At 42.0% G+C, this 21,874-nt stretch overlaps 2 protein-coding genes across 3 annotated transcripts; both read right to left on the minus strand.

The window, feature by feature from the left end:
- Window positions 1-980: 980 nt before the first annotated feature.
- glra4b (glycine receptor, alpha 4b) lies at window positions 981-8,396 on the minus strand. Its single transcript, XM_070843197.1, has 10 exons — window positions 8,338-8,396; window positions 7,730-7,857; window positions 6,846-6,913; window positions 4,582-4,805; window positions 3,387-3,469; window positions 3,168-3,305; window positions 2,849-3,063; window positions 2,021-2,179; window positions 1,345-1,440; window positions 981-1,253 (listed from the first exon to the last, which is right to left on the minus strand). The coding sequence occupies exons 1-10, from the start codon at window positions 8,394-8,396 to the stop codon at window positions 981-983; spliced, it is 1,443 nt and encodes a 480-aa protein (XP_070699298.1).
- A 1,652-nt stretch (window positions 8,397-10,048) lies between these two features.
- Window positions 10,049-19,721, minus strand: aifm1 (apoptosis inducing factor mitochondrion associated 1). 2 transcript variants are annotated; one of them, XM_070843599.1, is made up of 21 exons: window positions 19,491-19,721; window positions 18,204-18,334; window positions 17,816-17,930; window positions 17,703-17,726; window positions 17,452-17,580; window positions 16,130-16,210; window positions 15,732-15,947; window positions 15,549-15,632; window positions 15,044-15,165; window positions 14,802-14,932; window positions 14,330-14,420; window positions 14,070-14,154; window positions 13,916-13,992; window positions 13,633-13,741; window positions 13,418-13,525; window positions 13,224-13,312; window positions 13,001-13,141; window positions 12,448-12,590; window positions 10,886-11,010; window positions 10,600-10,790; window positions 10,049-10,500 (listed from the first exon to the last, which is right to left on the minus strand). In XM_070843599.1, the coding sequence occupies exons 1-21, from the start codon at window positions 19,576-19,578 to the stop codon at window positions 10,429-10,431; spliced, it is 2,352 nt and encodes a 783-aa protein (XP_070699700.1). In that variant the 5' UTR covers window positions 19,579-19,721; the 3' UTR covers window positions 10,049-10,428. The 2 variants fall into 2 exon arrangements, with proteins under 2 accessions (XP_070699700.1, XP_070699701.1); XM_070843600.1 differs by lacking the exons at window positions 15,549-15,632; window positions 15,732-15,947; window positions 16,130-16,210.
- Window positions 19,722-21,874: the final 2,153 nt, after the last annotated feature.

The following is a 21,874-nucleotide window of genomic DNA, read 5'->3' on the forward strand; positions in this document are numbered from 1 at the left end:
GAAGTGGAATTCTTTGCTTTAGATCCTGGCATGCTGTTACATTTGCACAGGAAAAATATTTGCCGCATATTTATGTATCATCAAACTATTGTCTTTATCTTTTAAACACTGTCATCATACACAAGAAAGGCTACACTATGATTCAGTATTTCAAATGAAATCATTTCTTTATTTTATATTGACCGACAAAGAGTTTCAGGGACATATTTGTTCCTTTAGAGGATAGATACACAGAGACAATTCATTCTCAGTGTGTAAGGTAGTCGGGCTTTGTTAAACATCAATACAACACCCACTGTGCAGACCTCAGGAGAACTTGGTACAAGTTAAACAATATCTTTTGATAACTGTTCTCTATCAAGTAACTCAATCTCCAACAAACTAAATTGAACATTTTTGCTGCTATGATGTATTTAATATAGTCATTAAAGTGACTGAACTGATAGATATTATGCTAGATAAAACAGTAATGTCATTAAAAAAAAACAAAAGGATGGCATTAAATTGTAGATTTCTGCAGTTTACAAAGAAACTAAATATTTTGATGGATTCATTCCCCAGGCCTGTAAAGCATAATTAAGGTGAGAAACACAGCGGACTGTTTCGAGGTATCCTGCTTGTAGTGATGTGTGTTTTGTATCAGTGATATGAAGCACTGTTGATCATGACACCAGTAGAATTAGTGCACAATAAAAATAAAAAGGACATGCTGCGGTCCAAATACATGTGAAGCTACAGTAACCACACATACAGAAATGTTTCCGAAAAAAAAGTGTGAGACAGTGCCGATAAAAAGTACATGTCTTATGAAGTATTAAAAATTTACAGAAACCGATGGACTTTCCCGATGGCACTGGACATGCAGTCACAACGCATCGTGCATGGCTCATCTGAGGGCTCTCAGCCTGTAAATGTTTCAGTGAAGAGAGTAGGATTAGAGGTATCCAGTGTCTTTATGGTCCTCAGTCGTTCCTCAGTTGTCACAGTGTGGCTAGAAGGTCTTCATGTCGTAGGACTTTATAGGTAAGCCAGTAGAGGACGTTAAACATGAGGAAACTCATGGGAAAAACAGCCCGGGAGATGGTGTCAATCCTTTTTGCCCGATCCACAAAGCGCCTGCGTATGTCATAGAAACCTAAACCAGGAGGTAAATCTGCAAACACAGGTGTTGCATCCATTTCCGGTGCACTTCCGGTGGACAGTGAAAGTCCAAAACTCTGGAAAAGTAAACCCTGCTGTGCCAGCTCCTCCTCCTGGAAGAAAAAAAGACACAGAACAGAATGAGCACCTGCTAAACCAGCGTCTGTTTTCTGGCGGTAGCCTGAACGAGGCCACAGTTCTTACCCTGGCACAGGCGCTGCACTGCTGGGCTACGTTCCCATGAGGAGCGTTGTTGCCTGACGTGTTGTTTCCTTTCACCTTACTGTCACCACTTGCCTGCTGATTGGGGGGGGGGCAGCACATACATGTAATCATGAAACGGGCTGCAACCACGACACGTCTCCCCTGTGCTTCATGTATGTTTGAAATCTTGTACATTAGCAAGCAATCATCATCTGTCTCTTACAAAGTGAATACAAGTCTGACATTAATGTGGAATTAGACAGCCTGATGATGTAGTCAGAGCCAATTCCTGTGGCATTGTGTGATGAGTACAAACACAAAGGATTCAAGCAGATGTTTTCTGCTGTGTTATGAATATTAGATGTATTAATGAATCCTGCAGCTGCTGTCACGCCACCTCATTTAAGCAATATTTTATATTCAAAGGTGGTTTGGCCTATTTTGTCTCCCCCTATCTTTCTATTCTCATGATATCCAAAGTGAGGCAGCAATACGTTGAGAACATTCAGCCAACAGTGGAATAAGGTGATGGCTTGAATTAATTACAGGTCAGTGCCGTCCGCATTTCCCGGCTGGAGTGCAGCATGCAGCTGAGTTGTGTAGCTCGTGCATAGCCGGGCGCAGAGAATAGCAGGTGACAGCCGCCCGAGGGGCTGAGTGGGTGGGTTGCACTCACAGCTCTCTGACGTTGTTGCTCTTTGAGCTTCCTCCTCAGTCTGAAGAATTCCTTGTGCTGGCGGGAAACAAAATTAACGGCCGCATACTCCAGCAGTGCAGCAAAGACGAACAGAAGACACACCGCCATCCAGATGTCTATAGCTTTCACATAGGACACCTGTGAAAACATGAAAAAGTCACTCGGTTAGCAGTAAAGTTCATGCTGTGTCAGGCAGTGACATGAAAGAAAGGTGTGGATGTTAGATTACTTGGATACACTGTGGTGGTAGAATACAGAATGGACCTTAAATGTCACGTTGTGATTGGTCTAATTGGAGCTAATGAACTGCTTTAAAACACAATATATTATATTTTAAACAATTATGTTTTGTATGTAATACATTAATCTGAAAAGTAACTAGTAAAAGATATGATCAGTTTATTAAATATGATGCGTTGTTGTAGCTTAGTGTCGTTACAGTTAGCTTCACTTTGACCAGCTACAGATGCTGGTGTAAAATGCATGTTAATTAAATCAATAATTATAACAGTCCATATTATAATATATACCATATTTGATATATGATTATTACCTTCTCTGCTTACAATAACAACACATCACTACTTAATTTGTCAATGATGCAGCACTTCAGTTTGTCTTAAAGCTTCATATGTGGAAGCTTTCTGAGTCGACAAGTAGCTCTAAAAAAATCAAAAAATTACAAAACTTCGATGCACACATTCAATCCAGTAACCATTATTTCCTGAAATCACCCCAGGCTTTATAATAAACAATGACTACCTTACGTTTTCTTCTGTGAGATGTCAATAAACCAAACTGTCTGACCTTTGGCAGGGACGCCCTGGAGCCAGAGCTCTGCGTCGTCATGGTGAGCACCGTGGTGATTCCCAGCCCCACTCTGGCCGGAGCCGCATCCATGTTGATCCAGAACGACACCCAGGACAGGATGACGGTGAGTAGGCTCGGAATGTACATCTGGATCAGGTAGTATCCCATCTGACGCTCCAGGTAGAAGTTGACCTCAATGCAGGTGAATTTACCTAACCGCAGGAGGAGATACAGGTGCAAACTGACAGTCTTATTAGAGGTCGATTGGCAGCATCTATGGAGGATGTTGGTTGGCAGGGCATAATGTGCCGTGTACCTGTGTTGTAGTGCTTGGTGCAGTAGCCGAGGCCTTTCTCCTCCTTCAGCACAAACTGAGGAAGCATCAGATCGTCGGCCACCTGCACCGCTGCCACGTCCAGCCATTCAAAAATAAGATCATTCATGGTGTAGCCAACTAGAGCAGAGACAGAGACAAGAAATAAGTTTATGACAATATCTATATGTAACATCTTCAAGCCCTGAAAGATTCACTCACAGCTTTCGAGCTGCATCGTACACGTCTGGCTGTCCATGGGGAAGTTTTTCAGATCCATGGGACAGGAAAGGGTAAGCGTCAGCCTGTAAAACAGAGACAGGAACACCGTGATGGCAGTGGGATGGTGTGTAAAATGAGAAGGTGATAACCTCACACTCCAACCATAGCCAGTCCAGAGCACCAAACCCCCAGCAGCAACCATCTCCTGATTTATGTGTCGCTCAAACTCTTTTTGCACACTCACTCTATGTTAGGAGTCACATCAGGCAGCTCCGACCACTCTGACACCTGTCCTCCTTTCCATCTCTCTATTCCACCGAGGCCCTCACAAGGACTGACTCGTGCTGACTGACAACGCGTCAGCCTTGGAGGGTTTTTGACGTAAAATGGGCTGAGAACCCAGCGATCACAATCACTAAAAACAGGGGAGGGCCTCTCTGCTCGTAAGACATAGACATCAAGATTAAAAAAAAACAAAAAAAACAGAACTATATAGACTCCTATAGAGGTGTCGGCAAGGACTTTACTGGTGTCTAATACATGGAGTTTCCATTGCTGCCATCGCTCTTTTTGATGAGTCACGATGTCTTTCACTGCTTATCTTAAGTGACTTTCTTGCTTCCAGCAAGGACAAACTGAAGCATTTCACATAAATGAGCAATGATGCAGAGAGGAGGAAAGTGAATGATCCTGCTTCAGTGTCCTTCAGGGATACGGGGGTTACCAAGTGAATAAGGGCATAAATATTTATATATACAGTTTATTCTGACTTAATGACCTTGTTAGATTGTGAAAAAAATAATTAAAGTTAGTTTCAGGTTGACCCCCTGAGGATTGAGGAATTTAAACAGTTCTTCCTCTTTCTTATATTCCAATGGAACTCCCCACCATCACACTACAGTTCACCGCTGACTCAGTGCCACATTACTGACCTGATTCTGTTTTAGCCTGCAGTTACTGCTTATGAACATGCTCACAGTGGGTGCTGGACAACACAATGACAGCTGAACTGAACTGGAGTGTGAAACAAACATGCTGCTCGACCACATACTTGGAGGTTTAGATGGCAGCTCACAGATAGAGAAGTTCATATTCAGCTGACACGTTAAGAAACCCCGGTTTGTAATGTGTGATCGAGGTACGGCCTGGTGCATTATTCAGCCAGATTCACAATTTAAAAGCAACAACGGATCACCTGATGCTGTAGAGGACGTTTCCATTCTGGAATATCCGCAGCAGTTTGTTGTCCGTCGTGACCTCGTGAAAGTTTGCTCCCTTTTCATTTGCAAAGAACAGGTCGGGTTTCCAAATGGAGTCCAGCATAGAGGGGTCCAGGTCCAGAGAGTCATCTGGATACTCCTTATACGCTAGTCGAGGGTCGTTCCACTGCTGTCGCAGAAATACATTGAGCCGGTAGTCCTACAGTATGGTATGGAATGAAGTCATAGGTAGAAATTAAACTAATTATAGTTATAAGTGACTGAGATTGAATATTTAACTGTAGCAAGAGGCACTTGTGGAATCATATTGAGATTTTTAATAACAACGTACTATTTTGCACGTCTGAGCATGTTATTATGGTGTGATTTTGATAAATGTTCAATCAAGTGAACAGGAATAAGTCGCATGCAAAAAAAGAGCCGAATGAATGAGTTTCTGTGCCCATGATAAACTAAAACAACAAGCATAAACACTAACAAACAGACCCGAGTGCTTATAACCTAAGCGACAGAAAACTCCACTTACAATGTCATCAATTAAAATTTGATGGCACTCCCTAGAGGTGTTATAGAAAATGCATGAGCCTCCCTAACTCTAAACTTGAATGCATTTTAAAAGAAAGTCCCCAAACAGTCAACATGAGCCTCATAAATTAAGGACAGTTCCTCATTCGACAGAGACAGAGATGTGAGAAAATCACAGCTGACATTATGTAATGAATTTACAAGATGGTGTTTATAGTCATTAATTAGTCATAATCTAATAGCAGTATGTTTAGGCGTCGTGAAGCTCGCTCCAAATGACCTCTCCAAACAGAGGGAGAAGAGCCAGATGAATAAACACCAAAGGGTGTGATGCATCTGATAGATGAGCATTAACTGGCTCTGTCAGCCAAGCACCACAGGCTGCTCTGAGCTCAAGCTTTTTAAGGCACGCTACATCAAATCTATCAGTTGTGATACATGACTCACTGGTCTGCACTCTCTGTTTACTCTGTTCAGGGATAGCTATGAACAATTTAGGTTACTAAATATTTCAATTATAATACATTAAGATAGAAGTAACCTCATGATCTAAACATTCTCATCACATGTGTCTCCTGGCCTGTATGAAGTGCACTTGTTAAACTTCTGCATGTTCATGGCTGAGGGTAGAGCGGTTCTGAAACACTACAGGCAAAAACAGCATTTTTCCATCCACTGGTCAGTTTGGAGGCTATTTTGCCTCCATAAGATGACTTTTTTCAGGCAAATGGGATAAACATCAAAAAAACACACTTGGGTGTTTATTTTACAACCCTTTCCTCATTTGCCTCCATAGATTTCATCCGAATTTACATCTTTAAAGGCTGTTTATTCAGTTTTTGCTCACACTCAGAAATCTCCACTTCAGTAGAACTTCCATACTGCAAACGTTCTAGTTTTACTCCTATCTATATTCTGAGGGGTTTACAGAGGGTTTTGTTCATGTTTCATTCATAGCTTCCTCAAAACACGACGAAAATTGTTTGTTTTTTTATGGCTGTTGACGAAGATGTGTGATTATGGCTTCATCCAAAGTTCACATTTCTGTTTTGGAAATATATACGACCCGACGCATATTTAATTAGATAGTGCCTCATTTGCATATCCAGACTCACATTTTCAGAAAACTTGTAATACAGAATACTATTGTCTTCATCTAAGTGATCAACTGTGGAAGTTTCACAGTGACACCTGTTAGTTAAAATGTTCACCCTTGTTCTATTTTTGCCTAAAATTTGGACATCGGTAACTAAGTACATTTACTCAAATACTGTGTTTAAGTACAATAAGGTACTTTAAGTGAGCAGCCCCATGTTTTCCTACTTCATTCTTCCACTCCACTACATTTCAGTAGTGTGCTTTTTCCTCCACTTCATTTATTTGACATCTTAAATTACTGGTTTCAGATTATGGCTGATTACATTATTACAAAATGTAATCTACAAATAAATAGCTCTAAAAGCTCACATTTTCTTGCTACTACCATCCTGGCCAGTGAGAAGCTTCCTAATGGTGCTAGCAGCAGATATATGAAAGCATACTTCATCTAAAAGCTGACAGAGGAAGACCAGCTACAGTGATACCGATACTGAGACAGACACAGCCGAGTGCAGTCTACATTAGAAGATTTTGCGGCCATTATAATATACATTGCATTGTCGTTAGACCATCCAAATAAAGTGTGCCCACAGAGGGTTGTAAGAGAAGTTCTCACCATAGTTGTTTCGGTAATGGATCCGAAGCTGTTGATGAAGATGTTACAGGTGACATTGACAGGAGGACCTGACAAGAAGCAGATTGTCATCACACGTCTTAGTCACACTTCTTTCTCAAGTGCCACTGATGATGCTTTCTGAGGAGGGCGCATGAAGTATTGAAACCCGTAAAGAGCAGAGCAGTTCCCGCAAAATAACATCTGCTAGTTCTCCTCATAATGTGTCACGCCGTGTCCTGATAAATAGACTTATCCAAGATAACCAGCATTAAATTGTGTTGTCATTTCCAGTACGCTCCCATTAGTGTAGTCCATCTGTCGACCACCAAAACTTTAAATATTTCAGCGACTCATTTCCTAAGAGGCAATAATTTATTGATTCTCCTTTAGTTACATTAGTGTATTTCTAGATAATCAGCCGGGATTTACCCAGCATGCACTGACAAGGATGTGGAGCAAGTATGAAATATGTATGACATGCGACCCCAGAGACTGAGGGGGAGGGATGTCAGAGAGAATCTGCCGGCTTTACTCAGAAAGAGAGATCAAGATTGGACTGAAATAGGCCTGTGGGGTAACATGAGAGTTACTGCACATTTCTGACAAAATAAGAAAAAAGAAAAAAAAAAGAATCTGAAAGAAGTCTGTGTAAAAATACCATAACCTACGGCTGTGGGTCAGCATAAAAACAGTAACAACACATGACAAAAGAAAGAAGGCTCCTGTGTGAGAACGTCACGGCCCGCAGCATCTCTCACTCCTGACCCATCTGTGAATGATTTGTGCTACTTCACTGCCCAGCTTGTTATGCAAGGTGAGGAGCGCTCTTCCTCACACCTGTCCGCACAGAGGAGCTCCTCCCACCGCGCGCCGCACTGCGTTACCTTTGAAGTTTGGCCTGATGCGAGCGTCATAGCCAGATGTACGTCCCATCAGCTTGTCCAGAAAGTCAGATGGAGAGGGGGGCTTGGTCGCCCTGCTGGGGAGCTTCATCTCCTTACAGAGCACAGACCTGCCAGGTGACAGGACAGCCAACTCTGGATGCACATTTCTTTTTCTTAACTTAATATTTTTCCTTCACGATAAGTTTGATCCAATTTGATCCAAATAGGTACAATATTTATTATTCTAGCTGGATTATGCATTTTGTAATTCAAAGGTCTCATACTGTTAACTGAAAAGTATTCAAGTATTTGTATAATGCTGCATCTTATTCATGAACATTCTCCCTTAATGGAACTAATGCATTTTAATTATAGATTGCAAAATATTTCATGCATGGCTCTTCTCACTGTAAGGCAACAGTAATGCTGACGTGCCTCATCTAATGTCTTATTATCAAGTTATTCACCGTTAATGTCACATCGTTTTCATTCTAGTAAATACACCACAGTAACCTTACACATGCAGTAACATCACAGTGGCGTCATAATTTCTCCTACAAATGAGTTTGTAGGAATTTGAGGAACTACAAATTAGAACAGCCACTTACCTGCCTTGCAGAAGAATGACCGATGAAGCCCACACCATACACAGCGCGTGCAACAGCATCCTTAGTTAGTACCAACAGTGAACGAGAGACAAACTGAGGCAAAGACAGATGAAAAAGAAAAAAAAAAAGCAGAGACGCAGGGAACTTGTTGTTGCTCTTCCAGACAGACTCTGTCTTCTGGACTCAGCTGAGCTTCCCTCCTTCCTCCTCCTCCTCCTCCGCAGGTGTAAAATACAGGAAGCTGCTGCTGTATAATTCAAAATCCTGGGGAAGTTTTTTTTTTTTCCTGCCCGTGTTTGTGTGGATGACTTCAAGCTTTATCTCTTTTTCATGGCCATATGCATGTTCAAGGAATTACTGCAAGAATATTTAAAGAGACAGGAGCATTTTCGAGGCAGAGTGGCCGGCACGCTCTTGATAACTGCAGCATCAGATTGGCAGATATTTGGGACTAAAACATGTTACATTTACAATCAGCCTTTTTTTGCTGAAAAATAAAACAGATACCATTTATTAGAATAAAAACATTAATAAAAAATATATTGTACCATTGATTAAACATTTCTAATTACTCACATAACACTCCCAGTGATTAAGACACTGTCCTTAAAATGAGAGGCATTTATAAAAATTGAAAACACCAACATATTTTATGTTGGTGGGTTACTTTTGTTTTTCATATGGTTCAGTGTCATCAGTTAATAACTTGCTGTAGTGTATATGTGTCTATAAGAGATGTGATTAATTAACCCAAGACTGAGTCATCTACAATTACAAAAACACAATATGTATGTAATGGGTGGATGTATGTAATCACAGCAAAAGGGCAAGCATAATGACTGCATTGAGTTCCAGTTAATTCAAGTGGAACATGTCTCCACAAGTGTCACTGCACATTCAGAGGTTTTCTATCTTTAGCATAGCTGTCCAAAGTTTCTGGTCTAAAAGACATTCATGTGAAGTGTCTCAAAGTACCCAGAAAAGCACTCTATAAATAAAATGTATTTTTATTCATCATTTTATCTTCAAATCGCCAGACAAACTCGCATATAAATAGGAAAGCTCATGTTTATTCCTCCGTAAAGAGGGGGAGGCAGTTCAGCCATTTACTCATGTAAAATTAATGTCAAAGAAAGCGAAGGGACGTTATGGCGGCACGTGTTCGCCTCCCACTTGAGAGGCTGTTCCACACTTCGCTCTGGAGCCCGCAGTGTCAAATAGGATAAGAAATGTGTGAGAACATAAAACATGAATACAGTCCTAATAACAAGAAGCCCACAGCAGAAAAAAAACAACAATGTTTCTGCATGGCTGAACATTTGTACCTCCGGACAAGATAAGTAGGCCAAGCTTCATTTTAATGTTTTTGTTGGAGCGCACATTGGCTCTGTTTAATTAGATCATATTTCCACACACTGTAAAATGTACTCATCAGGTGCCCTTTATACAAGCCTGCCTGTTCCCATTTGAAGTAACAATAAGTGCTTTTAGTTGCATTTGTACCTTTAACATCATGTCACTCAATTCTTAAGGTCCAGTCACAATAGTTCATGTATGACCCTAGTAAATGTTTCCAAGCTGTACACTTGATTAAAATGCTCGAGGACAGATGAACTCAACCACACGGACTTTGACAACCATCGCAGCTCAGAATGCAGGTCAACTTATCGGTCATCAACGCCATTATCTAGGAGCGAAATAATGGGATCACTCCAATTTAAAAATAGCTTTTATTGCAGCTTTCCTCATGACAAGCTGCTCTGATCACACAGAGGAAAACAGTAATCCACGCTCACGTTTTTAGCCTGGTGGGGAAAAGGCGACATACAATCACATCTTGGGGAAAAAAAACAAAACATGAGCAAAAAGATTGGTGGAAGATGGAACAGTGAAAAAAAATAAACAAAAACAGGTGGAGCAGATAGAAATTTCAAATATGAAAATATTCCAGCGACATGACGTGATTTACATTAATTCTCAGAGTTTGTATGCATGATCCGTTGCGTCTTCCAAGAGTGCGGCAATTTCTGTCAAAGTTCAGTCTTAACATGAAGCGTGACTCCCCTCCCGTAATGAGTACCAGCCTCCATCTTAATCCTCATGGATGTTGAACAGCTTAGCCACTTCATTCAGGTCTGCGTGTTCCTCTCCGTCCTTAATAATCTACAAAATAACGGATATAAAACAATTCACAATAACCAAATCGCTAATTAATCCTCATTATGACACAAAGCGTTTTTCCTACAAACTGACGGTGCGTACCTTCCTTGCGATGGGCATTCTGTTGAACACGTTCCACAGGATAATGCCCACGACCACTTTGTCCCTTAGGTAGAAGATGACACCTTTTCCGTAGTCGTCTTTGTGCTGCCCCATGGTGGGAGCCGGCGTTTCAGAGGCCACTGGGCTGGAGGCCGTGTCCTCGGTTTCACTTTCTGAGCGGATCCCAGTTCCTGCGATACATTTAACGAGCGACACTGAATCCTACCTCTGTTTATTTTTGCTTTCTAGGATTAGGACGTCTTAACTTCACAGCGAACGCTCATACCTGACTTCTCTGTAGCAGCTCTGGGCGTATCCTTGGCAGTGGCTTTGGCAAATACTCCTACTGTCGGTAGGCTGCTGTCAACGATCCCAATCGCCTCATACCCTACATCTGGTCCCAGATCGCTCCTGAGAGAAACCACATGAGATTAGCAAAACAAGTTGAGGAACAAATAATGTGACTTAAAGCTCTCTTTTTCACATAGCAGATAGTGTATTTTGACAGTGCAGCCACAAAAACTGTCACTTCGTTTCAGCTGCATTTCAAACATATCTTCTCCAAATTTCTGTTGAAAAAAGTTAATCCTGTGTGAAGTACACCAACTTCTAGATTTTAAAACTGTACTGTCAAAACAGCAAACATGCACACACAAAACAAACAGGGCTGAGGGGACGCTTGTTAAAAATGTTGCTGTGAGCTGCAGTGACAGCCCCCCCCCCACCGCCACCTGATGAGTTTCAAGCTGGCTGATGACCTGAAGTAATGTCACTGCCAACTGACCTTGACAAATTACACGCTGTGGTCACTCTGCCCAGAGAGCCTGTACATTTAATGTGGCATCATTCAGAACCATCCAGACCCACGGCTCATCTGTTGGCACTTTTCCAGTGCTGCTGTGCGAACTGTGTCACTGCTGGTGTCGCACTAAAAGCCTCCTCATAAACAGACTTAAGATGCGTACATTCACAGGCTTGGTTTTATTTGCCAGTTTTCCCATTTAAAATAATCTTGAAATAAAAATGAATTATGGCATGAGAGGTATTTTAGCTTTTAAGTTAAATATAAAAGAAATGGACTTAATGACCTTAGAATTAACTTACTGACCACTGCTGCTGAACGATAAGGGGCTGTGTTTGCATCACAGCAGCCTGATCAGTGATAAACACACCAACCAGCTACATCTGCTGGTGCATAAGCCATAATAGCCTGACCAATGGCTCGGTGTGTGTGTGTGTGTGTGTGTGTGTTTTTGGACTACCATGAACCCATGTTGTCAGCAGTGTGTCATATTTCACCAGCTGCTAAAAGCATGCGGTCGCGGTGCAGTGTGGGCCACATTCCACACTGTAGTTCAATTTTTGGCCACTCACTGAATATCTGGGAGTCCCCTTGTAATCATATCAGTAATGCTTTTAGTTCTGAGTTAGTGAATTCATGATGGGCCTAAAGAAATCAGTGAGGCTGAGGAAGGCAGCCCTCTGCTGGAGACTCCTATCCTAATGTCCTCTAAAAGGATTTTTAATATTTCAGAACTTCATGGTATTCAAGACTTCAAAGCAATCATGCATGTTCATCTGACTTCTAAGAGGATTAAATCCGAGCCATTTCCAGAATTTTAAATGCTCCCCACTTATTCAAATGTATTCAATGAGCTTGGATGTGTGCAATCAACAATTCAGGCTGAATCACGCTTTCTCAAATATTTCTCTTCATTTCCGCTTTGAGCTGGTTTTATTGCTTGCGGCCACAGCTCTCATTTGCAAAACGGTTTGAATCTGTGACCAATGAAAGCTAGCCATGAGTTAGCATCCACAGCAGGAAATAGGAAGTGCTCAAATACCCACCAGAACATAGACTGATGCCAGTAGGGTTTGTTGGCTCCTGTCATGTTCTCTCCTGCGAGTCTTCCACTCACAACGGCGTGATCGTGGTGCTCCACCCGTCTGCGGCCCAGTCTGATGTCATAGAAACACGCAGCGTCTCCGGCCTACATCCAGACGGAGGGGGTCGAGGACACGTGGCGCGGTTACAATTACAACCAAATTTTTGACAATAGCATTGCATGTCTACTGAGGTCAACGGTTTCTGGACTGTGACCTCAGTTTGCCTGAAGAGGGCACTGTAACACTGAAAAGGTCAAGGACATACATTTATGAAACCTTGTATGTAGCGTGACCTGACCTACAACGCAAATCATGTTAAACCTCAAAAATCCAGAACAGTGGATTTTGTTTTTCTATTTAAATTCAGTCAAAATTCTAGTGCTTTTTTACTAACTCATTAGAAGTGAGTGATAAAAAGAGATGCCGTGTTTAAATAAATACATTTGTCCAACTGAACAGTGAATCACTAAACTTTGATGATTACATCTCAACTACCTTATAAACATTAACTCACCACCCAGATATTGGATCTGGCTTGCAGCTCTGCATTGACCCGAAAGCCACCAAAGTCAGAGTCCACCTCCAGACCTGCTGACTTAGCAAGGTCAACATTGGGCTCCAAGCCAACAGCTGCAATGATGTGATCGGTTTTCACCTATGAGGTGAAGCACAAGTTAACCTATAACTCAGAACTCATTTCCTGTATCATGCTGAACTTGTGCAAAACTGGGACCTACCAATCGGCCGTCCTTCAGTTTGATTTCTAACGTATCGTCTTTGTAGGTCACAGATTTCACCAGAGCTTCTGAGATGATTTTTACGCCCTCTAGAAAACCAAAAGGGAGAATGTTTGATAAAAGAAGAATTGAGGAGATAAAAAATAAAAAATGAAGGAGGCTCACACATGCTTTGGTACAAAGTGGACATTGACCTCTCTTGACTTTTTCTGTTGTCCAGTTGCTCAGATACTCAGGTAGCACTTTTCCCATGTTGCCCTTCTCAGGGTACATCTGTATCACCTCCAGGTTTACCTCATTGGCTGAAGAAAACAGAAAAAGGATGAGTGATTTAACATCAGAGCAAAAAAAAAAGAAAGAATTCTGTCAAATATCAGTGTTATTTTCCCATCTTGTCCACTAATCTTACATTTCCTGCCGAGGGCGCAGGCCAGCTCGCTGCCCAAGAAGCCGCCTCCAATGATTGTGATGGACTTGATGTTTCTGGAGACTTTATCCAATGATTTGAAATCTTCGATCTGTGGAGGAAGACCAAAGTAATATTAAATGTACTCTTTTAAATGTACCTCCAAATACCTTATTCAGAGTCATAAATATTGCCATCTAAATGTTTCCCTCATGCACTTTGTTCTTTCAGCCTCAACTTCTCAGAATGAAACGAGGCTATCTCCCCCTTGTGGCCAAATGCTGACCTTGCGGAACAAAGTTGTCCTCTTCATCACCTCCTCTCCTGCTCTCTCAATGACCTGTAGATTTCTTGGCACGCCACCTGAGGGGAAGAGTTCAGATTAGCTTCCAGCAGGTTTAAGCCACGTGCGGTGTTAAATGCTTTTTCATGTGGCTTACCTGTGGCAATCAAACACTTGTTGTATGAAATCTCAGTATCATCGTCCAGTTTTACTTTGTTTCCCCTCACATCCATGTGAACTACCTAAAATGGGATAAATCACGTATGCGTTTTCAAAAATATCATCCAATACAGTCAAACAATAAATTTGCATCTGCCAATAACATTCCTCACTTCTGGTTGACTAATTTATTCAACTACTATCATGTATGTAATTATAAAGTCAGCACACTGTGGTGTCTGACGAATAGAAACCAACCTTTTTGCCAGTGAGAACAGCCACTCCACCATTTTCTGCACTATCCAGTTCCTCTGGATTAATGTAGAATGATGCTGGCTGGAAGTAGATACTGGCAAATAAATGCAAAAAAGGTATTACAATCATTGAACATTTTTCTTGTCAAAATTAGAAAAAAGAAACTTCTCACAGTGTCCCCAAAAGTACCAACTTTAGTTGGTATTGTAACAAGCTGGAAACAAGTTATATGTTAGTGTTTGTTTTGTAGGAGAAAAATATAAATAACAAATTTTGTTTTGTTTCAGCAATGGTTTGTGGTGAATACTGTCAAAAAGCAGAAGTCAGTAGTAAAAGAGTTCATAGTTCACATGAGCAGTGATGTCCAATTTTGTTAAGACGACAAAGAGATCACAGTCTGTCTGTCTGTTCTCTCAGCATCTGCTGTGATAGTTCATGTTTTTGTCAGACAGACAGGCTGGAAGAAAGGACACACCTTCTTTCCTTTCCATTCCACTGTTTGAAACGCAGTGTTTCCGTCACAGTGGGGTCATCAGAGAACCACAGTTCCTTAGAAAGAGGTGGTCTCATGTATGGAAGGTCTGGCTCGTCAGTCACAATCAATACCTGTCAGCAAAAAACATTTAACATTTAACTGAGATACTCAAGTACAACAAGGTGGATAATGAACTGTATTCTTAGCTTGGCTTTTATAATGGAAACAGAGGCCTGGCTGACCTTGGCACCAGGGTCTCTGGCTCGAATAGACCGGGCAGCAGCGAAAGAGGCGGTACCTCCGCCAATGAGGAGGTAGGGGGTGTGTGAGGGGACCTTGGGAAGGGCAGGTGTTGAGTCCACTCCTGGAGTTTGCAAGAGAAAGCGACAGCAAGCACAAGAGAGAGGGAGGGAAAGAGAGAAAGGCAAAAAGCAAAAGCAGGAGAGAGACACAGTCAGTGTATGACCCTGGATACTCATCAGTACCTGTGACGTACACACATGCACCTGAAAGGAGTAAATGGGAAAAGAAATATTTCATGTGAGTGAAATTAACCGTTATCATTACAAGAACACAAACAATGTGGGGAAGAGATGAACAGGCAGGGAGGAAAGCTGTAATGAGAAAAAAAATGTTAAAAATATAAAGAGGAGAAAAGGTGTGTGAATTTAACATTAACATTATCAAAATGGGAAGAAGTATCGGTATCGTGCCCGCTGCCCCGCTCCAGCTGGACTACGGTCTTACCACTCTCTGCCACAACTGCAGGCTGAGGCTCGGGTGGCTCTGCTGTGGGGCTTTCTGCTGGTGCTGCTGGTGCTGCTGGGGGTTCTGTTAGCATAATCGGAGCATTAACCAGTTAATATACCCTCAGATGTGGTAAATGTACATCACTGGTCCCATAAACTGGTCTGCCTGAGTGCTGCTTACCACTCTCCACAACGGGTGCAGGGGGGGCCTCTGAGAGCTCAACTGGGGGGGCCTCTGAGAGCTCAGCTGGGGGGGCCTCTGAGAGTTCAGCTGGGGGGGCCTCTGAGAGCTCAGCTGGGGGGGCCTCTGAGACCTCAACTGGGGGGGCCTCTGAGAGTTCAGCTGGGGGGGCCTCTGAGAGCTCAGCTGGGGACGGCTCAGAGGGGGGTGATGGTTCTGGTAGTGTAGTGGCAAAGTTACATAATATCCTCTATATGTGCACTAAATCTAATATGTGCCCGACTTTAGCTGTATGTATTCATCTACTCCACAGACTCAGGTCAGACAGAAAAGCCCAACATTTCCATGAGAATGAGCTAATTAATTAGATCAGAGTATCCTGTCCTGTCAGATCTTACCCTCCTCAACTACAGGTGCAGCAGGTGCAGCAGGTGGTTCTGCCGCCTCCTCTGGGGCTGCTTCTACTACTGGCTCATCTGCTGTTGAGGCAATCCATTGTATGGGTTAGGACTCAATTCTTATCAATATTATTGGAGGGGACGACCATCAGGGGCCATGCATTTCTTCAGTTTTGCCCTGAGAACATTCTGCAGAGCATGCACACCAACACATTATTACACGGCTTTGTTGAATAATCATATCTGATTGATCAGTCACAACATTTTACGTTACTTGATATTTCTGTATCGCAGACCGTTGCTAGGAGTGCAGATCTGATAGCAACGGCAATACAATCATTTTTTAAATAAAATAATTTTTACAATCAATGTCAGATTATTGAGGTCAATGGAATGAAGCCGTGTAATAAACAGGATAATGTAGAGCGAGTGTCAGGGTCCCGCATTCGTTTTGCAATAATGACCGGCTCCCCCTGTACATTATCCCTTACAAACACCTGGAAGCTGCCGTACTTGTAGTTCTACAGAAACGTATATACAGTATCCCATGACATACCAGAAACTACAACAACAGTCATATTTGAAAGAAATGCATATATAAATACATAAACACATCTGAAGGTAAAAAATTAATCCACTTCAAAAGCGTTCAGTTAAGAATAATATCACATTAGTCACCACCTTAAAAAAAAAAAAAAACACAACCTTTTGAGTGTTATTCCAGGACAAAGTTTCACAAAGTGCAACACATTCACTGAAGGGGTTGCATTTTATATCACAAATATGACAACAACACACACCAGGAGACAACATATTTGTAGAAAACACTGAGAACTCCAACGCCTGTGTCCCACAAAAACAGAATTATTTACAGTTCAGAACAAAGGAGAGTGTGTGTGTGTCCAAAGTAGTACTGACAGGGTGAAAGTGTTCATCTACAAGGTTAGAGGAACAGAACACAAAGTCCCAGTTCATGCAGAAGACTGTCTATAGAATATAGAGACAATACTGACAAACAAGACAACACAAGATTAGAATGTCCAGAATGCCTCGTGTATAAAACATGTCATCTTCATGAAATTGTATTTTTAAACACATTACTAATGAGTGACAATTACGAGCTGGGTATAAAGAGGGAAAAGACAGGTGTGTTTTACAGCCTGCTTTTTTTGCACTGACCTGACTTTACCAGTTGGTGTCGCCATTTCTGGCGGTTTGCTTTAGAGGTACAGTATGTGCACGTGCATGTGTTTATACAGGAGGCACACATGTAACAACCACATGCATGTGTTGGTATAAAAAAAAAAAAGCATGCAGACAACCTGGGGGTGGTTCAGTTGTTTCACTGGGGGCAACTTCAGCACCAGGGGCCAGGGGGCTCGGCTCCTCTGGTAAAGGCTCTGCAGCGGGTTCTGGTGAGGGTGCTGCTTGAGGTTCTGGCTCAGGGACGGCTGAGAGGGAAATTATTAAACATTATGGAAGTTTTACTACCTGGCTTGTTATTAACAGGTGGAGTTTGATCTATAAATGTTCAGAAAAATATCTACTTGGGAATTACAGAAAAATCACTCACCCTCTGTTACAGTGGTTTCCTCAGCTAAAACAAAACAATCAAAAACAGGGAAGTTCTTAATTGATCAAAACTAAAAGATCATCTTGTCAATTAATGAGTTAAACATTGCTCACCAGGAGGCTCTGGCTGGATGGGTGTTGCTGGTACTACTGTGGCTACTCTCATGGCTGCCATTTCTTCAAGACGTGTTATATATCTTTTGTTGTCTCTCTTGACAGATCGGTACGCCTGTGAAAACAAACAATTATTATTATTATTTTTTTTAAATCTCCATATTTCCTCACAAACAGTTAAACTATTACTCTGTAAATCAGCCCTGATTCTGCCTGTCATATCCTGTGATTATCGGTTTCCAGGCATGAACATTTGCAAACAGGCAGGACAGGGCCTGCTGGATGAAACACAGACAAGTGATGTACTAAACACGACAAACACTGCTTATTTCCATTGGATCGCTGTATATATATGTACTGTATATCATGACAGACACAGCTTACTCACATATACGATAGAACCGACGCCGACTGTTCCAACCAGAAGCGTGTACAGCAGCTTTTCCCGGGTTCCCCCTGGAAGCCCGCTGGCCATGTGAGCCGTGGGTACGTGTACTGGTAATCTGCCATTGGTTAACCCTGTAAACAATTTGACACATAACATAAAACTTCAAATCCAAGCCGAGATCAATCATAGTTGTATACATCTCCAAGCAATTTATGATTGACCCACTGAACCAGGACTTCTGGATGAAATGCGTCATGTTTTTTGATTAAAACGCTACACGTTCTGCCATCTTTTCTAGGTGTCTGCAACGGCAACCTGCCCTTCATCCAGGACTTATACACATCCAGAGTCAGGATGCGTTCAGGAAACATCACTGCAGACCCATCACACCCTGGACACAGCCTGTTCTAACCCCCCCTTTGGAGCACTACATATCATTGTATGCCAAAACAACCAGACACAAGAACAGCTGCTGTCCTTGTTTTAAGCTGTATGACTATATTTCTATGTAAATACATTGGAGGCAAGAGTTACATTCCTTGCACCTGCACACACACTTGTTCAATAGAGCTGATTCTGATTCATGTCTGCAAAAAATGACACCAAGCAGTAAACCACAAAGATTACTGCTACTTTAATGCAACAACTGTTAGAGTAAATGCTCGATAGAAGCATAAGAATCTTTGAGCTTGTTAATTAGGTTGATAAAAGAAAGCACACACACAATTAGAGATGGGTTTAGAGGCTTGAATCCTCATTATGATCCTCCTCTTCCTCTAATAACTCCCCACTGCTTTCTTCACTATAGCACTTTAAAGCAGCCTGTGGGCGCACGATGCGGACGGACTCGGTGGTGCTTATCCTCGCTGCACAAGGAGCTGAAAAAGCCCCCCCGTGATCCAAAGCAAAGTCAGCCTGTGTTAGCATGACATAACCTGGCGGGCTAAAGAGGATGGTGCGACTCCTGCAATAACCACACTGCAAAATCAGCAATGAATGGACATCAAAAACACGAGTGACAGCGACACGAGTTAATTTTATGTGCACTGTCGTTTCTTCCCGGCCACAACAGCGACCACCAGAGAAGTGCAACATGGTTAAAGTTAGCTAGCCTGGTTATTGAATTAGCTCAGTTAACGCTAGCTTAAATGAAGGTCAGAATATTTAGACTGAGCTACCAGAAGTTACCCTGAGTCAGCATTGTGTCATATCGTACCACAAGCCATGTATGTTTTAATTGAAGCCAGCTAACTAGGAGACAGCAAGTTACTGTAACTAGTTACCGACCTGTTCGTCTCACATTTTGCCGGCACAGAGTAGATGAAGCTCTGGTGACAGGAGCCACTGTTTGCCATACAGTCCTACATTTGAGCATGGTGGCTCCGCTCCGCTGTAACAGCTCCCGGTTTACTAGCCGACTAGTAGGACAGGTACAGTAGCTGGTTCGCGGCTAACTAGTCCTACAGCCAGCACTCACTGACAACTAGCAGCACCACGACACACGCCAAGGCCAGAGACAGGTCATACACTTCAGGGGGATCATGGGTAACTGCAGAGACTCTTTGAAGGCGGAAGAGTGGCCACCATTACAAAACTACGTAGGATAACGACTACGGAAGCAAGATGGCGTTGCCTGTCATATCAGTTGCGTAAAGTCTGAAAAGACTGAACCTAGCCTTTGCAGTTATTTTTGTGCTGTGACGCATCAGTGTGTTGTTGTATTAGTAAAGTCAATGGCTACACAATTAACCTTAATGTTATTTTGAGGTTAAGCTCTGTGTTAAATGATCCTGCACCGGGTCGCAGCGGTGTCCAGCTCTTTGCTTCAAGACTCTTTGGAAACTGCCGTAAACGCGCTTCTTCTTGACGTTTGTACAGATTACATCTATGGTATATAAACTAAAGGCAGCCACAGTGTGCTGCTGCTGCCCTCCACTGTTCGTTTTATATTGAAACATTTATATTTAAAAAAATCCCGCTCGTTTTAATAGAGAAGAAACGGAAGCAAAAGAGCAGTCAGGTAACAGAGAAGAATAGCCCATAACAGACGTATGTGTCATAAAAGTATTGATGCAAAACACACGGCAACATAATATTAACAATTAGAATCATTCATTATTAGTAGGTCATCCAAATTCATATTATTTACATTGAGTAAATGGTTGGTTTTATATCTCAGCTATGTGATTAATGTAATGCACCGTCATGTAAATGCAGGCTAATGTGCGTGGGGGTAACACAAGGCATGCACACACATTTTCATTTGGTTTTCACTGAGTCATGTTATGAATATGAAATTTGCCCAGTGACAACACCATAAACTAGATCATTATGTCGCCCTCTGGTGGCCGCTCACAAAACTCAAAAGGCGATGATGAGCCTGTTTGTGCTATTTAATGATTAAATGCAGAGGGCTTGTTTTGAAAGTTCCCTCCTGCACTGGACCTAAAAGTGATCTGATCTGTTTATCAGTTAAAATCGTTAGTATAAAGGCAGTTGATTATCCGTGATAGGAAATCGTTGCCAGTCAGAAAATGAGGATTTATATACTTCCCTTCAGGAAATCCAAAACAGCGATGATGAGGCCTGGATGACTGGCAGCATGTCAGTGTTTTTACTGGCAGGAGAAGTTATAAAGTGAACTTCTCTCATGGGATCAACGATCAATTCATGACAGACGTGACAATGTGCTGCTTTGTTGTTTTTAATCAGTGTGTCTGCGTCTGATGTGTTTATAATATATTTGATCAAATGACTGATAGTGATGTGGAAACAATTCCTAGAATGTGATTGCTGCCTGATTTTAATATAACTGTACCCTACCTCTGTTACCACCAACAACCACACAACTATGACTATTACTGTTGCACCGCAACACCACTACTATCATTGGTACTTTTACTATTACTACAACTACTACTGCCACACATGTCAGGAGGCCTAAAATGAGTAATCTGATTTGGTTCGTTGGTTTGGGTGGGGCAAAATGGCTCTACGGCGCCCCCTACAAAACTTTGACGAACTAGCCCCCGGGCTATGTTTCACCTACATGTACAAAATTCGGTACGCATATGCAGGATGATGAGACCTACAAAAAAGTCTCCTGGTGCCATGACCTAAACCCAACAGGAAGTCAGCCATTTTGAATTAAGTGTCAAAATTTAATCAACTTTTGGCGATTTACAGGGGACGTAAATGAATGAACTAGTCCCAGGGGGTTGATCCGATCCACCTCAAACTTGGTCAGCATGTAGAAAAGACATTAACGATGAAAAGTTATTAAAAGTCTTTACAAAACTTTAACGGCGTGCCCGTGGCGAGCTGTCAAATTTCCATATCTCGCCATGAAACAGGAAATTGCTGTAACTTCAGTGTACATTATCCAATCTGTTTCAAACTTGTCATAATTAATAAGAGTCCTGCCCTGAAGACATCTACATGCCAATTAGTGACTGCAGCCATTGCGCCACCTAGTGGCAACAGGAAGTAAGACTTTTGTGGCAATCATCATTTGATTTGCATGAAATTTTCACGGTGCAGTCAATACTTCATATGCTGAAATATAGGAAATGATTAATGGCTGTTCTCTAGCGCCACATAGGGGACACAGGAAGTGACATGTAACTCCTTCATGCACTGTCAAAAACCTGAGATGCATGGAAAGGTCAATG

The sequence above is a fragment of the Pempheris klunzingeri genome, chromosome 14 (genome assembly GCF_042242105.1).
Source record: "Pempheris klunzingeri isolate RE-2024b chromosome 14, fPemKlu1.hap1, whole genome shotgun sequence".
Lineage (NCBI taxonomy): Eukaryota > Metazoa > Chordata > Actinopteri > Acropomatiformes > Pempheridae > Pempheris > Pempheris klunzingeri.

Coding starts and splice junctions, on each gene's coding strand:
- glra4b (XM_070843197.1), bottom strand. CDS start 8,396: ATGCTGTTGCACGCGCTGTGTATGGTGTGGGCTTCATCGGTCATTCTT. Junction 2,180..2,848: donor CCAGGGCGTCCCTGCCAAAG/GTCAGACAGTTT, acceptor ATGTTTTCACAG/GTGTCCTATGTGAAAGCTAT. Junction 1,441..2,020: donor AGCAACAACGTCAGAGAGCT/GTGAGTGCAACC, acceptor CCCCCCAATCAG/CAGGCAAGTGGTGACAGTAA.
- aifm1 (XM_070843599.1), bottom strand. CDS start 19,578: ATGCTCAAATGTAGGACTGTATGGCAAACAGTGGCTCCTGTCACCAGA. Junction 17,727..17,815: donor CATCCAGCCAGAGCCTCCTG/GTGAGCAATGTT, acceptor GTTTTGTTTTAG/CTGAGGAAACCACTGTAACA. Junction 15,948..16,129: donor TGCACCTGTAGTTGAGGAGG/GTAAGATCTGAC, acceptor CTACACTACCAG/AACCATCACCCCCCTCTGAG.